The sequence below is a fragment of the Brachyistius frenatus genome, unplaced genomic scaffold, assembly GCF_029030835.1.
Source record: "Brachyistius frenatus isolate BFR_SWC_R1_liver_20210118 unplaced genomic scaffold, ASM2903083v1 Contig_150, whole genome shotgun sequence".
NCBI classification, from domain to species: domain Eukaryota; kingdom Metazoa; phylum Chordata; class Actinopteri; family Embiotocidae; genus Brachyistius; species Brachyistius frenatus.
This window is the reverse complement of record NW_027210749.1, coordinates 653,476-669,098: the sequence shown is the minus strand read 5'-3', so window position 1 is coordinate 669,098 and position 15,623 is coordinate 653,476. Positions and strand designations below refer to the sequence as shown.

General features: G+C 47.7%; 2 protein-coding genes across 7 annotated transcripts; both read right to left on the bottom strand.

Annotated features, from left to right (window-relative positions):
* Positions 1 to 770: 770 nt before the first annotated feature.
* Positions 771 to 6,624, bottom strand: ccnb2 (cyclin B2). Of its 2 annotated transcripts, XM_069715909.1 has the most exons (8): positions 5,051 to 6,624; positions 4,751 to 4,882; positions 2,989 to 3,258; positions 2,543 to 2,701; positions 1,781 to 2,017; positions 1,369 to 1,509; positions 1,172 to 1,282; positions 771 to 1,073 (listed from the first exon to the last, which is right to left on the bottom strand). In XM_069715909.1, exons 1-8 carry the CDS (start codon positions 5,075 to 5,077, stop codon positions 963 to 965), a joined length of 1,188 nt encoding a protein of 395 aa, XP_069572010.1. In that variant the 5' UTR covers positions 5,078 to 6,624; the 3' UTR covers positions 771 to 962. The 2 variants fall into 2 exon arrangements, with proteins under 2 accessions (XP_069572010.1, XP_069572009.1); XM_069715908.1 differs by lacking the exons at positions 4,751 to 4,882; positions 5,051 to 6,624 and adding an exon at positions 3,748 to 3,815.
* Positions 6,625 to 6,707: 83 nt separating this feature from the next.
* kmt5b (lysine methyltransferase 5B) lies at positions 6,708 to 14,699 on the bottom strand. 5 transcript variants are annotated; one of them, XM_069715906.1, is made up of 10 exons: positions 14,587 to 14,699; positions 12,178 to 12,431; positions 11,909 to 12,065; positions 11,650 to 11,815; positions 11,446 to 11,555; positions 10,773 to 10,939; positions 10,627 to 10,646; positions 10,386 to 10,522; positions 9,582 to 9,781; positions 6,708 to 9,387 (listed from the first exon to the last, which is right to left on the bottom strand). In XM_069715906.1, exons 2-10 carry the CDS (start codon positions 12,338 to 12,340, stop codon positions 7,877 to 7,879), a joined length of 2,631 nt encoding a protein of 876 aa, XP_069572007.1. In that variant the 5' UTR covers positions 12,341 to 12,431; positions 14,587 to 14,699; the 3' UTR covers positions 6,708 to 7,876. The 5 variants fall into 5 exon arrangements, with proteins under 5 accessions (XP_069572007.1, XP_069572008.1, XP_069572004.1 ...); XM_069715907.1 differs by having other exon boundaries at positions 11,909 to 12,056; XM_069715903.1 differs by having other exon boundaries at positions 11,650 to 12,065.
* Between the last annotated feature and the right edge of the window lie 924 nt (positions 14,700 to 15,623).

Below are 15,623 nucleotides of genomic sequence, written 5' to 3'. Positions count from 1 at the left end.
GCTTTTATCTAAAAATGTCAGTTTTCTCTCAAAATTCAGACCTTTTATAACATAATTTAAACTTTTAATATCATTAATGAACTTTTTATCTCCTCATAGGAAGACGTTACTGTCTGAGGAATAAGAAAGTTTAATCAGATTAAATCTACTTTTCAGTGACGCAGCAGAACCTAAAAAAAAATAATAAAAAAAGCCGACATGTTTGTTTCAACATCGATTGGTATTTTACCTTTTTATTATCTTATAATGTAAATCCATTCAATGATTGTCAAAAACAAACACACAAGCTGCAGCTGTAAAGAAGCGTTCAGGTCTTGTGTCCGGGAGGAGAAACACACATTTCAACAAACAGCCATCAGACCGAAGAAAATCAAGGCACTTTGTTTTTGACCCCGTATTTAAATCGGTTTATGATTCAGACCGAACTCCTTCTTGAAGACTTTAATGTTCAGTTTGTGTTGATTTCTACAAAGTGCTTCCATTATTTCAGAGGTTTTAATCTGGATGTTTCTAATAAACTGTCGACTTAGTTGTTGAAATTAAACTCCACGATTGGTTTAAAATCGACTCCGACAAGAAACAAAACAAGTTTAGTGCGAAATAAAAAAAATAATAAAAGATTTGAACTTGAAAAAATGTAAACGATTACAGGCACAGGAAACGAAGCTCGGGATGCAGCCCGCAGTATCCATGGCAACATCTCAATCCCTCGATTCTCGTAACCGGTCGGCGGGTGCTAGATCGGATCAGCGGGAGGGATTTCAGACTTCAGTCCAAAAATAAAAGAACGAATTAAAACTCCGAACAAACCACGAAGCCCCGATGAAAAAATAAATAAAAACTAAATCATAAAACCATTTTATTAAAAAAAATTGAGTGAGCGTTCTTTCGCAGGTTCGATCGACCTCAAACATAAAGTGCGAGATGTGTGAAAAGTCCTGATGGCAGCGTGAACGTGGAGCTCAGGGCTCGTTGAGCGGAGCGGACGCCATCTTCTTCAGGACGCAGGACTGGAGCTGAGGGAGGAGGCTGATCTTCATCAGCCTGCTGCTGGAGTACTTGGTCTTCACGGCCTGTGGAGGAGGAGAAGAAGAAGAATGATAATACTACTACTTCAGGTTTAGTTCGAGGCGATACGCTGCGAGGATCGGTTTTCTAAATGACGCCTCACCAGGAACTTGCTCGTCCCCTCGTTCACCGCCACCACGTTCTTGGCGATGCGCTGCATGACGGGCTTCAGGCGGTCCTCGTCGTACGTGGAGTAGTGACGCTGCGCCGCCGACTGACGGGCGAAAGGAGATCGGTGAGAAGAGCGAGCGGCGGATCGACTCGTCGGAATAAATAAATGCGAGGCGTTAACGAACGGACCCACGGCAGCCCGTCCAGCAGCAGCTGGGAGAGACACAGCGAGGCGGCGGCCAGCTCGGAGGGCCGGTAGTGGACCAGCTGGTAGTCCAGCAGGGTCAGCTCCAGCAGGTACTTGGCCAGCGTGTGGCGCTCTACGTCAGACTGACACCACAACAAACACGTCAACAAACACGTCAACAAACACGTCAACGAACCGACGGAGGAGAACTTCCCGCCGCCGGCGCCGAAGGAACGAAACCAGGAAACTCAAACGCTCCTTTAAAACGACTCGACGTCGTCGTTTCATCTCGTTCGTTCCGATTTCAGTATTTTGACTTCAGCTCGTAACTTTTACTTCGTATCTCCGTTTCAACCTCGCGTCCTCATTTGGACCTTTTTACTCACGGAGCGACATCGTCACGGCGATACTCACGTCGGCCACCTTGGAGCAGCGCCGCAGGAAGTGGAGCGGCAGCGGACGTCCCAGCTGGAAGTTGAGGCGCTTCAGAACCAGCTGCTCCATCTCCAGGATCTGCGGCTTGGTGAAGGCGTTGTCGGTGACGTAGGCGAAGTCTCCGACCTCGGGGGCGAACATCTCCTCGTACTTACAGGCCACCATCATGGCCGTCACGCCGACCAGCTGCAGCTTCCTGCGGGACACCGGCTGGACCTGCGACGGGCGGGAAGCCGTTTAGGGAGGTCGTTACTTTATTAATCCCCGAGGGGACATTTTTACACTACAGCAGCGTACAGAAGTCAGAAGATCAGAATAGAACAATAGAAAAGCAACAACATAGCAGTAAAAGATATCAAATACAAATATCAAATGCACAGTATATACAGTATATATATACACAGTATATACACAGTATATACACTGTATATACAGTATATACTGTGTATACTGTGTATATAAACAGTACGTTCGGCTCCACGTTTAGAAAACCGCCGGATAAACGGGACGTTTCTCCTCCGACGTTTCTAACTGGAGACGTTTGGACGAATAAAAGGATTTAAACCTTTTTTGGTGTTTTAGTTTCTCACACGAGGAAAATGTCGCTTTTGAGAAAACTGGAAGGAAAAGTGCCGATTTGGCTTCAATGTTTTAAACCGCGTCACCGGTCGATCCGTCGGGACCCGCTCCGACCGCTCCGCGTCGAATACGATCCGAGAGCGGAGCGGTCGCCGCGGTTACCTGCAGGAAGCGGTCCAGGACGGCCACGGTGAGGTACAGAGTCTCCTGCAGCAGCTGGAACCGGGAGTGGACCTGAACCAGCCAGTCCACCAGCAGAGAACGCATGCGCTCCGTGATCTCGTAGCCCTGCATGTAGTCGGCTCGCACCTCCTGCTGCACCTGAGGAGACGCAGGGGAGGTGATGGTGACACGGGGGGAGGGGGAGGAGGAAAACAAGGAGGAGGAGAAGAAAGGAGGAGGAGAAGGAGAAGAAGGAGGAGGAGGGAGGAGGAGGAGAAGAAGAAAGAGAAGAAGGGAAGAGGAGGAGAAGAAGAAGAAAGGAGGGAGGAGCAGAAGAAGGAGGAGAAGGAGGAGGAGGAGTAGAAGAAGGAGGAGGAAGAAGAAGGAGGAGGAGGAGAAGAAGAAAGGAGGGAGGAGGATGAGGAGGAGAACCTGCGACGACTGACCTCCAGGACGTGAAGATATTTGTAGATATCTTTGACGTATTGGGAGCAGAGCTGCGGCTGGTCGGCGTCCTGCTCGTCCACGTCCAGCACGTCCAGCAGCGTCTCGGAGAACGCCCGGCACAGCTCCTTCTCCTCCTCCTGCTCCTTCTCCTCCTTCACAGACGGCTCCTCTGAGACCGGAGGCGGAGCTTCTGCCGCCTGGACCGGGACGACCTCAGTCGTAGGTTTAACTTTCTGGACACGCGACGGTTTGGACGTCGTTTTGGTCTTCTGAGGAAACACGTTCAGAAAAAAAGAAAATATCAGAAACAAAATGTTTCAAAATAAAAGTCCTGGTTTGGTCCCTCTGACCGATTTATTATTGTTGTTATTGTTGTTAGTTAATAATAACAGCAATAACAATAATGATCACAATAACTATTATTAATTATTATGATCATTATTGTTATTATCATTATTATTATTATTGTTATTATTATTGTTATTATAGCTGCTTTCAACTACTTTCTATCCAGTTCTTATTTTCCAGATATTTGGATGATTTATTGAAATTAAACAACGAGAAGTTTTGAGGGAAAAAATAAAATAAATCTCCGTTTCAGTAAATCTAGAATTTGACCTGAAGTCAGAAGACAAACAGGTCGGAAACCAGAGAGTCATTTATGAACCTGAAAGGAAACTAAAGCTGTCAGACCCCTGACTGCTCCTCCTCCTCCTTGAGGAGGCCCCTGACTCCCCCCCTCCTCCTCCTCCTCCTACCTTCATGGTGCCTCCTGCTCCGGGACAGTTGTTGGTGATCTCCCCGAGAGCAGCTCTCCTCCTCCCCTCTCCTCCTCCTCCTACCTTCGTGGTGCCTCCTGCTCCGGGACAGTTGTTGGTGATCTCCCCGAGAGCAGCTCTCCTCCTCCCTCTCCTCCTCCCCCTCCCCTCTCCCCCCTCCTCCTCCTCCTCCTACCTTCGTGGTGCCTCCTGCTCCGGGACAGTTGTTGGTGATCTCCCCGAGAGCAGCTCTCCTCCTCCCTCTCCTCCTCCCTCCCTCTCTCTCCTCCTCCTCCTACCTTCGTGGTGCCTCCTGCTCCGGGACAGTTGTTGGTGATCTCCCCGAGAGCAGCTCTCCCCTCTCCTCCTCCTCCTCCTCCTCCTCCCTCCCCTCTCCCCCCTCCCCTCCTCCTCCTCCTCCTACCTTCCTGGTGCCTCCTGCTCCGGGACAGTTGTTGGTGATCTCCCCGAGAGCAGCTCTCCTCCTCTCCTCTCCTCCTCCCTCCTCCCCTCTCCTCCTCCCCCCCTCCTCCTCCTCCTACCTTCGTGGTGCCTCCTGCTCCGGGACAGTTGTTGGTGATCTCCCCGAGAGCAGCTCTCCTCTCCTCCCCTCTCCCCCCCTCTCCTCCCCCCTCCTCCTCCTCCTACCTTCGTGGTGCCTCCTGCTCCGGGACAGTTGTTGGTGATCTCCCCGAGAGCAGCTCTCCTCCTCTCCTCTCCCCCTCTCCTCCCCTCTCCCCCCCTCTCCTCCCGCCTCCTCCTACCTTCGTGGTGCCTCCTGCTCCGGGACAGTTGTTGGTGATCTCCCCGAGAGCAGCTCTCCTCCTCTCCTCTCCCCTCTCCTCCCCTCTCCCCCCCTCTCCTCCCGCCTCCTCCTACCTTCGTGGTGCCTCCTGCTCCGGGACAGTTGTTGGTGATCTCCCCGAGAGCAGCTCTCCTCCCTCCCCCCTCTCCTCCTCTCCTCTCCTCCTCCTCTCTCCCCCCCTCCTCCTCCTCCTCCTACCTTCGTGGTGCCTCCTGCTCCGGGACAGTTGTTGGTGATCTCCCCGAGAGCAGCTCTCCTCCTCTCCTCTCCTCTCCTCGGAGGCGCTGCGGCGGGTTTCCTCATCTTCAGCGGGTTCTCTGCGGCTGGAAGCTGCTCCATAAAAGAGGAGGACCCAGAATTTAAAACTCGGAGGAGAAGCTGGACAAACATGCTGCAGGTTTCTGACGTCATAAACCCACAAACTGCTAACGTAGAGCTAATGCTAGCTAACGGTGCTAACAGCGTCACTAAACGCAGCTAAAATAAAAGTTCACTCACCGCAGCACGAACTTCCAGCGACGACATGTTTAACTTCGACAGCAACGGAGACAAACCGACTTCAAATCAACTCAACGGGGTTTCGGTTCAGCACCGACCAGATTCCGTGAACACCGACTGTTAGCATCTAAACAAGGACACGAGCGGCTTTCAAATAGCGCTCCGCCCGATCTGATTGGACGGCGCCTTGGGGCACGGACGCTTCTGATTGGCTGATATTCTGAGGGTCAAAGGTTGACGTCATGTTACAGTTCCGTATGAAACCAACGTGTTTTCATTCGTTACCATGGCAACGCGAACTTAGACACGAAAAGGTCGTTTAAAGAACATTAAACGGATTAACCTGCACTTTAAACCACATTTAGAGTTCATAACAAGCTTCAGATCATTTTAGAAAGACGGGACTCTTAAAAAATACCATTTATAAACACTTACATCAACTTTCCCTGAGATAACGTGAGAAATGCCCTTTAAATGTCTTTCTAATAAATACATCACAACTATTAAAGAGTGTTTTGTTTGATTCTCATTTGTAAAAGTAAATTTTATAAACTATTTTATAAAATTACTGAATGGGATTGGACATTTCGCCTTGAATATTACCAACCTGAGACGTTTTTTATTCCATGAATAAAGGTGATTTACACTTTTTAACGTGGACGTTGTGTCCCACATCAGGAAGATTTGGCTTTTCTGAGAAGATTTGGCACTAAAAGTCCTGATTTGCCTTGAATCTGTCTGATTATATACACTGTACATTTTATCCTATATTTTTATTGCTTTTATCCCATATCTTTCCACGCTGCTGTAATAAAAAAAAACATCCCCCTGTAAAGTATGAAATGTAAAATAATGAACAGAAAACAATAAATGGTATCGTCTGCGTCTCCACGGCGATGATAATATTTTTTTTTTTTTTTTTAAAGCAGCGCAGAACTTTGAAACAAGCTCAGGAAAACAAGAGTCACAAAGAAACTTTATATAGTTTTCAAGTATTCAAAACTGTTAAATAAGTACAAGATGTGTTCACATGATTTACATATCGGACAATATATGCACTGCCCATTTTTAATTCTCTTTACACGTTTTTCCCCACTACCCACGCAACACGCTAAAATGTCCGCAAAACTATTCACATTTGTTTAGATTTTTTTTTTTCACTTTTTTTTTTTTCTGTTTTGAATCGACTGGAAATTGTGACAGCTGTCTATTTTTGGGACAAAGACCACACAGACGGTAACACCTGGAAGAGTTTACAAGTGTGGGATGGAGACGTCCGACGGGAGGAGGAGGGGGGAGAGAGGGTGAGGAAGGAGGGGGTCACAAGGGTGATTAGCTGCTGGTGATGTGAACAGTACGAATTAAACACAAGAAAAAAACAACAAAACAACAACAAAAAAGAAAACGGGGTTAAACATTCAGTCTGGAGAAGTGAAAGTAACGTACGGGAGGACCTGACGGGACTCCTCGGTGCGGTAAAATTTGGTCGGGAGGGTCTTTTAAGGCACCTGGTGCTGTCGGAAAATTTTACGTAATCATACAAATAAATTGGGGAGTGTGTGTGTGTGTGTGTGTGTGTGTGTGTGTGTGTGTGTGTGTGTGTGTGGGCTGTTTGGGTCCAAACAAATAAAAGCAGATTCTGATTGTACTCGTTAGAAAAGGTTGAATTTTGACTTTATTGCTTCTAAAAATAAAATAAAAATTGGATTAATAAAGTGACGAAAAGAAAAAGAGCGTCATGAAGTCTCTCCGTACGTTACTTTACTGATAAAAAGAAAAGTCACACAGGTCGCCTTGTAAATATGCATCTGATTAAACCTCCATGTGCCATGTTGTCATTACGGAGCAGCTCCAGAAATGTAGACGAGAAAAAAAAAAACACGATTTGTTTTTAATTCGCTGACTGATTATAAAAAAACAAAAACCTTCTGTGTTTTTTTGTTTTTTTTAAATTTTCCAGCAGTTAATGAAGCTTAATCAATGTATTTACAGACGTGAGAATTGAGTGCAGGGGGGGGGGGGGGATTTCCTGTTAAATAAAACCTGTAAACGTGTGAATAGCGTGAGAACCTGTGTGTAGTTTGTAGTGTCAACATAAAAAACCTCATGATCGGACAGGTCCAAAACCTCGCGGATGGACTCCACAGACACGACATGATTTTAAATAACGGTGAAGGTGACTCGCGTTAATGAGAACATGGCACCCGAACACGACGTCGTCATAATGCCTCTGGACCGAACTGCTGCTCGACAAAACGTACAAAACTATGAGACGAGAAACAAAAAACAAAGATAAACAAAAACAAACAAATAAAAAAGTTCCGGTAAAAACCTGCCTATGAGACAGAGGGGATAAGTCACCATTACTGTACACTTTCTACAATATCCACGCCCGTTATGAACGTAACAAAGTGGATTCACCTAAAAAAAATAAAAAATAAAAAGGAATAGTTCAACTTAAAACAAATCCTCCGGTTTTTCACGACGTCGAAAAAAGGGAAACGAGAGGAGACTTCCTGCCGGGCGAGTAAACTTTTCATGATCGATGGAATTTCGTCTCAACGTGAACGACATTTAAAAAAGAAATAAAAAAATGATACGTTATTGATGAAGACAACTTGAAGTGAAGAACAGAGATTTGTTTTAGGTTAACAGCACCCTTTTTAGTAACGTTCATTCAGATTCTTTTTTTTCTTTTTTTTTTCATTTTTAAATTACTGTACTTCTTTTACATCAACACAACAGTTGATTGGTGGCTTGTCTTTTATTTACAAAGGAGGGGGGAGGGAGTGTTGTGGGGGAGGTGGTGGTGGGGAGGTCCACAGCTTATGCGTTGAGCCTCAGAGACTGATCCTCTCTCCTCCTGGAGGAGATATCGATGTCTATGGAGTCTTTGCCCACGATGAGTCGGAGCCGCTTCGCCGGAGGAAGTGGAATGAAATCGTCTTCGAACTCATTGTCGAAATAGTCGTCGTCCTCGTCCTCGTCCTCGTCGTCCTCCCCTTCCTCATCGTCCTCGTCGTCCTCGTCGTCGTCCTCGTCGGACGAAGGCTCGGCCAGCACCTTTTGGGTCCGATGTCCGCCGTTCCGGGCCTCCAGACTCGGCCCCGTGTCCCCGTTGTAGGACATCTGGTCCCCCTTGGTCTGCGACGTCCTCCGCACGTCGTCCTCCCTCTTCAGCTGGATCTTCAGCTTGGTGGCGTTGCCGTGGACGACGGGCGCAAAGCCATTGTTCAGCTTGGCGATGTAGGAGCCGCCCTTGTCCTTGTCGTGGTCCTTGCTGAACTTAATGCTGATCTTGCTGGAGGAGGCGGAGCTGACGGCGGCGGCGGCGAGGTTGGACGAGCCGACGGCGTCGTTGCCGTCGTTGGTCTTGCTGCTGCTGCTGTCCCTCCGCCGGCGGAGCGTCAGCTTGGGGATGCCGGTGTTGTTCTCCAGGATGAGCTGCGCGTCGTACCTCGTGATCCGCCGCTTCTTCTTCACCTTGTCCTGCGACCGGCAGCCGCTCTTGCTTTTGTCCCGGCGCAGCGACTCGCCGCCGCCGTTGTAGTCCCGGTGCCGGTCGGTGAAGCTCAGCAGCATGTTGCCGCAGTCCGAGAAGCCGGCGGCGCGGCCGCCCGGCGTGAACGGCTCGCCGTACGAGTCCTCGCATTTAATCGTCCGCTCGGTCCGGAGCCGCGTCGGCCGTTTCCGCCGCGTGCGCGAGCTCCGCCGGCTGTAGCCGGCGTCCGGTGTCTCCAGCCCGACGCCGTGGTGGAGGTACTCCTCCATGTCGGCCGGCTCCGTCTTAATGACCACGCCGCCGGGCACCGGGCTCAGGCCGTCCATGGCGCTGGGCTCCAGCTTGACGCCGGCCGCCGTTTCCTGGGCTTTAACGAGGGTCCTCGTGGACCTGCGAGTTCTGTACGTCGAACACCGGCTGCCGTCGTCGCCGCTCTGCGCGGACGGCGGGTTGCCGTTCTCCTTGGCGGCGTGCCGGGTGAGGCAGCCCCGCTGGCCCGGGCCCGGCGGCGCCGCCTCCTGCCCGTCCTTCTCCTTCTTGACGGTGACGCCTTTACACAGCGACACCTTCGAGTCCCTGAGACCCAGCTGGCAAGTCTCTCCTTTGGCCAACGCCTTGGGCTCCGCCGCCCGCCGCCGACTCCGCAACTGGACTTTACTTAGTGAAGGCTTGGATTGGGTTCTTAGTCTCTTTGGTACCCTGTTATTGTTTACGCGACCTTGCTTCGAACATGAGGTAGTGAGGGCTCGCGACAAAGTCTGTCTGGTTTGAGTCCTGTTTTTATACTTCAGGCCAGATGATGATGATGATGATGATGATGTTCTTTTTCTGGCAGCTGGAGGTGAAAACGGGAAAAAAACAACAACAACAAAAAACACATTTTCAGGGAAGACGACATTAAAGGTTCAAAGGTATCGAAATATTGCCGAGCTACGATATTTGTGTATCGATCTACAAACTGCAACAGTAAAACGTGGGATGGTTTTTTTTTTTCTTCCGGGGAACCTGAACCCGTCGGCGAACTCTTACATTGATGTGTTTTTGGCATTTCCTGAGAGTCTACGTCGGTGTGGGAGCCGACCGAGTGACTGTCCGAGCTCCGGTTTCCTTCCCCGAGCTTCTTCAGCCGGTTCAGACGCTTGTCCGTCTCCCGCAACCCGTACTTGCTGTTGATTACCGGCACCTCGACTGGCAGTCCAGCTTTTGATTTGAAAGCACCAGTACCCCGTCTGCGTCAACAACAACAACAAAAAAAAAGAAAGACATCAAATATGTTAATGACTCCTTCCTCTGTTTATTCGAGAGAGGAAATGAAAAGAACTATTTGTTATTGTTTGTAAAAAAAAAAAAAAAAAAAAAAAAAAAAAGTTTTTTTTGGTGTAAACAGGAAGTTGTCCACTTCTTCGTGTGTTAATCACCATCAGTTTTTATTAAAGCAGACCACTTTGATTTCAACATTCAACCCTAGTTTATTTAAAATAGCCACGTGGTCACGTGAGCTTCCTTTAAAATCACCGTTTGGTTCCTCGGGACGAGATGAAACCGAATCAAACCAACAAATTTTATTCAAGTTATTATTTCTGTCTTGAGCATAAAATCAATAATGGGGGAAAAAAAAAAAACATTTATTTTGTGTTGTCTTAATAATTAATATATATATATATATTTTTTTTTTTTTCCATTTTTCGGATTCTCAATTCAAGCACACTAAAACGTTTCGTTTACGGTTATCGAACACGTCTCGGGCCAGCTAGCACGCTGATCGCATTTCGAACACCTTCCGCGTGTATTCGCAGCTTCCTCGTTAGCGTCTCGTGTCTTTTATCAACCAACCTTTCGCACGTATAGCATTCACAAAACTCATTGTTTTCCCCGAAAAATCCGTCCCCGTAGTAGCAGGAGATTTCCTCTCCGGGTTCGATGTCCCGCAGCACCTTCACGCAGGCGGTGTCGCGTCCCGTCGACACGAACTGGACACGCGAAATTTAAGAAAAAGTGTCAATTAGTTCAGAGGTTTTTTTTGTTTTGTTTTTTAAACATTTCTGAGTAACGGGGTCTTTTGAAGCGGTCCTACCTTGCAGTTTGGTCGACAATCTGGGGGGAAAAAAGAAGAAGAAGAAGAAGAAAAAAAAAGGACATTTTGAATTTGTATCGTTTTGAATAATAACAAATGTGAGATTGAAGCGTTTTATTATACGTGTTGCCAATGAGGATCAATACCGTGATTGATGAATGCAGCTGGCCCGAGCCACAGCTGCGCACAGTTCTTGCGGGTGGAGTACATAACACTGAAGTCATTCTCCCCGTGCCGCAGCAGCAGGTTCTCCTCGCTCTCCGAGAGCTCGGCGATGCATCCCACCAAGTACTCGATCTTGTCGTTTCTTTTCCTGCAACATTTTAAAAAAAAGTCACATTTTTTGTTGTTTTTTTTTTTACTGCCGAAGTTAAACAGGATTTGATGCGACTTTATTTATTTTTCCTCGAGAGTGTACGAGAAGGTTTTTGTTACTTTGGGTTTCGTTGGTTGATAAATTCCCACCGAGATGAGACTTTAACGACAACTCACCTCTGGCCAAACCCACCACACAACAACACCGTCGCGCTGCTGCTAGTTTGTTTGATTCATTGCATTGTTTTTTTAGTTTAGTTTCATTTAATATTAGTCTATTTTCACTTGTATATAATGTGCTTTGCTTAAAAAAAACAAGTTTTATATTTAATATTTTTTACTCCCTCTATTTTTTATTTGTCATTTCTATGTCTTTGCCCTCTACATGCTGCTGTAACGTCAAAATGTCCCTTTGAGGGATTAATAAAGTACCTATCTATCGATCTCTATCTAAATTGGGAGAAGTTTAAAAGCGTATCGAGTGATTTCAGGATGTTTTCTCACCATTCCTTCGTTGCCACGATTTTCGCTCCGTTCTGCTCCGACGAATATCGGTTACAAGGAAGGATCTCGAAGCCGCTGTCCGTGGCGAACATCCGCAGATAAACAAACACCTGCGCGAAAAACACACCGGAGTTAAGTGGCGTGATCGGCCGGTTCGCTGCGGCGAGAGAAACAACATGGCCGATCTACGTCAGCGTGTTTTACATGCTGCTTGAAGAGCTTCTCCTGAGCCTTCGTCTTGTGGAGGAAAAGGTTGCGGGCCCAGTCGCCCGTCGTCAGCGCTCGGAAAGCTTTCTCCAGGTTGTCGTGTTTCTTGAAGCGCTCGATGATCTCCTTCAGCTCCTCCTGCCTTCCCTTGATTGGTCGAAACCTGTCGGGGACGAATTCAGCAACGCAAACTGTGAAAAAAAATCCAAGCGCCGACGCGGCGTAATCTTTTGTCTGCTGGAGTTCGTCTGCCGACCTGGTGTTCATTTTGTGAGTTTGAAAGCCCAGATACGGATCCAGGATGAGGCTCGTGGTCAGATCGTCGTTCTCGCACAGCTCCTTCGCAGTCATCCCCGAGGACGGCACGTAGCGCCTCTCGGCCTCCAGGGTGGCCGCGGTGAACCCTGTAAAACCCACACAGAGGAGAGAGAGGAGAACCGGTGTTAGTACCCGCCGACCGGAGGAGAGGGAGGAGGGGGGGAGGGGGGAGGAGGTTCCCGGCGGCGGCGACCGCGTCGAACTCACTGCGGCTACATCGTCGGTTTCCGGCGTGGCTCTTGTTGTGGCGCAGGGAGGCGCGTTGAGGGTGCTGAGAGCGCGTCTGGCTCACAGGCTGCTCGCCGGTCAACTTGTTTCCGTGTCGTCTGCCATTTAATACCATGTTCTTGGATTCGCCCAGCCACTTCATGCCCACAAGCCCCCTGGTCCAGTTGCATTTAGTCTCCGAGATGAAGGAACACTCTCGAGTGGGGAAGACCTGGGGGTCCAGAGTTTGAAACCTGGAGGAGGCGGAGCAGAAGAACAACAACACATGTATTAAAACTTCTGGGGCGATTAATCAAATAACTGATGAATATAATAATGATTTTAATGAGCAAACAGGGGGGAAAAAAGGCTGTTTTTAACTTCTGTAATGTAAATATTTCACTTTAAGGTAGAGGAACATCTTTCTATAAAACTTTTCTCATTGAATTTGGACCATTTGTTCACTCTTTCTATGAGTCTTTGGCTGGGATCAACCACATGGACACCTTCCCAGCATCAATACGTAACTGGCACAGTTACACAAACGTGTCTCTGCAGGACTCTTTTAATTATATTTGTACAGCATTTAGGAATCTAGAGCTGCTGTTATTAATCAATTAGCCAATCAAAACCCGAAATGTACAGCCAACTATTTTAATTTCAAGCGAAAAATGTCAAACAAGTTGCTGGTTTTAGCTTCTCAAACGGGACTGCTTTTCTTTAGGGTCGTTTTCACAACTTCATATATATATATATATATATACAACAGACTAAACGAATAATTGAAAATAACAGACGAGGTAGAGAACTAGGACGAAGCTGTGAGGTCCTATTTGGTACCGATCGGACCCATTGATCCACCCGGTGGATTCATATTTAGAACCAACTACCAGCATCAGTGAGTTAAACCCAGCGGTGACAGGTGTTGTTTACAACTGAGGTCGGCTCAAGATGTATAAAAAGGTGCTCAGCCAGCAAAATGCTCCTGCAGCGCCGCTTAGTGGTAACCCCGGGTACTGCACCGGCTTTTAACTGTCAAGCAGGCAACACGGGGACGTCTTCGGCTGCTCTTGTCAACACCGGGTCTCGCTATAAAAAGAGCCGTTTTCTTCCCCCCCCCATTTATTGATCCTGTAAACAGACGTGGAAAAAGACGTTCGTGCGTGACGTCGTGACGTCACCGCGGCTCACGTCTAACTTTTTGCACGAACACACATCAAATTGCACTGTTTACATTGTCTGTCAGTTTCAAACAGATGCACACGAGAGAAGAGGGGAAATAATAAATAAAAATAAAAAGAAAGCGTCGCATCGTGTCCGGTGGTGAGCCCGATGCGTTCAAAGACAGAAAGATGCCTTTCCGCTAAGCTCAACAACATATATTTACAGAAATATATGTTAAATAAATAAAACGCGCATCCCGCACGGGGGAGAGCAGAACTAACTCGATAAGGGCTGTGAACCCCGGAAGGCCGAGACGTGCAGCCGAGGTATTGTTTGCTAACAATCTCGCCACCCGGTTCGCGTCGTTAGCATCGTTAGCGCAGGGAGCTAACGATGCTAACGACGCGAACCGGGGCGACGAGTTGAGCTTCAAAACACTCAAATCAACACAAAAGACCGACTGGAGAGTTTTACAGGGATGATGGAGGAGGAGGAGGAGGAGGAGGAGGAGGAGGAGGAGGAGGAGGTGGAGGGTATTTAACGAACACCATAATATGACCGAGCCTCCACGACGCTTCTTTCTTTTCTTCTTTCCTTTTTTTTTTTTGTTGTCCTCCACATTGTGTAAACACACACACAAGCTGCTAAACGTTCACCAAAACAAATAACAACAAACAAACAACAAACAACAACAACCTCCGGCTGTGAGCGAGTCCGACGGGACGTTTCACGACGTTCACTTCGGTGTGAAGCTAGCTAGCATCGAGCTTCCCTTACAGCTAACGTTAGCTTCAGGCTCAGCAGACATTGTTGATGTTGATGTTTATGTTGATGTTGATGTTGATGTTGATTTAAACACATCCATCCAGCCCTGTTCTCCACACTGAACGTTAACTCATGAAAACAAAGTGCTCGTTGTAGCCGCTAACGCTTACCAGTAACCCCGCCGCGGCTAACGCAGGCTAACGTCCGCTGCTCCGGCGGCTCGACGTGAAGCTCGCTGCCTTTTACGGGATAAAACGACCCGTCGTCTCCGAGGCGGGTTAAGAAGCTCCGTCCGTAATGTGACCGTCGGTAGGTTTACGGTGACCCGCTACCGGAGCCGGTGAAGGAGAAGGAGCGGCCCGCGGCGGGCGCGTGTTGTCATCCCGACGGCTAACGGCTGAACGAGCTGGACGTCTCGCGCTGCTTCGCTCGCGACGCGTCAGATGTCCTCGAGCCGGACACGAGCACCGGGACACTCACCGGGGACAACCAGCACCGGGGACACCGGAGGATCACGTTTGGCCACCGAGCACCGAAAACGACAATAATCACAGGAAACACATTTTTTTTTTTTTTTTTTTTTTTTTTTTTTTTTTTTTACCTCAACATTAAAATTCAAGATGGCGGCGTTAGCAGCACGGACGGAGGAAGGCGCAGCACGGCCTCCTCCGAGAGAAAGTAGACCCTCCACCCCCGAAAGACAGGAAACACCCGCTCACACAGGCTCAACGGAGTGCACACAAGTCAAAGCTTTCCTTCACAAATAAATAATTATATAGCATGTTAGTTTTGTGGCAGTAATTGTCGGATGTACATAAAAGAAAGTAGTGCTGCATAAACAAACCTCTTTATGCTTCCCTAAAGGACTCCAGCTGGGCGGTGGGCAGACCCGACCCGGTTCCTGCTGTGAAGAACTCCGTACCAGAACCAGGAAGAACCTTCTTTTACTGCTCTTAATGGCGTTTTAATCACACGCCACCTGATAACGGGCCGGTGAAGGCTTCTCTAAAAGGCGTTTCCTCATTTGTTTCCGAACAGACCACCTTTTACTTGGAAAGCTGTTTTCCAATTGTTATTATTATTATCATTATTATTGTTATTATTATTTACCCTTGAATATGAACTCAACCACATTCACTAGTTGTAGTTTTCAAGAATGAGTGCCTCGGTTTATGATTTATTGAAGTGAGATAACACGAAATATGATGTCATACCATATACCATGTTAACATTAAAAACAAATACAGCAAATAATGTACTGTACTGATGGCCTCTAAACCTCATTGCTGGTGCCTGTTGAAGGTTTTCTTCCTGTTAAAAGTGAGGTGGGTTTTTTTCTGCTGGCTGTTTGGAGGTTTTCAACCTGTTAAAAGTTCAATTTTGTCCTGCCCGTTGTTGAAGGTTGTTGTCCTTCCTGCTGTCAAAGGTTTTGTCCCTGTTAAAAGGACGTTTTCTTTCCACATGTCACTTGTTTTCTTCCTGTTAAAAGTTATTTTTTTATGCTTGCTGTTGGAAGT

Coding starts and splice junctions, on each gene's coding strand:
- kmt5b (XM_069715903.1), bottom strand. CDS start 12,340: ATGAAGTGGCTGGGCGAATCCAAGAACATGGTATTAAATGGCAGACGA. Junction 11,556..11,649: donor AGAAGCTCTTCAAGCAGCAT/GTAAAACACGCT, acceptor TTTTTCGCGCAG/GTGTTTGTTTATCTGCGGAT. Junction 10,523..10,626: donor ATTGTCGACCAAACTGCAAG/GTAGGACCGCTT, acceptor TCGCGTGTCCAG/TTCGTGTCGACGGGACGCGA.
- ccnb2 (XM_069715909.1), bottom strand. CDS start 5,077: ATGTCGTCGCTGGAAGTTCGTGCTGCG. Junction 4,883..5,050: donor CGCTGGAAGTTCGTGCTGCG/GTGAGTGAACTT, acceptor TTTATGGAGCAG/CTTCCAGCCGCAGAGAACCC. Junction 3,259..4,750: donor GAGCAGGAGGCACCACGAAG/GTAGGAGGAGGA, acceptor GTGTTTCCTCAG/AAGACCAAAACGACGTCCAA.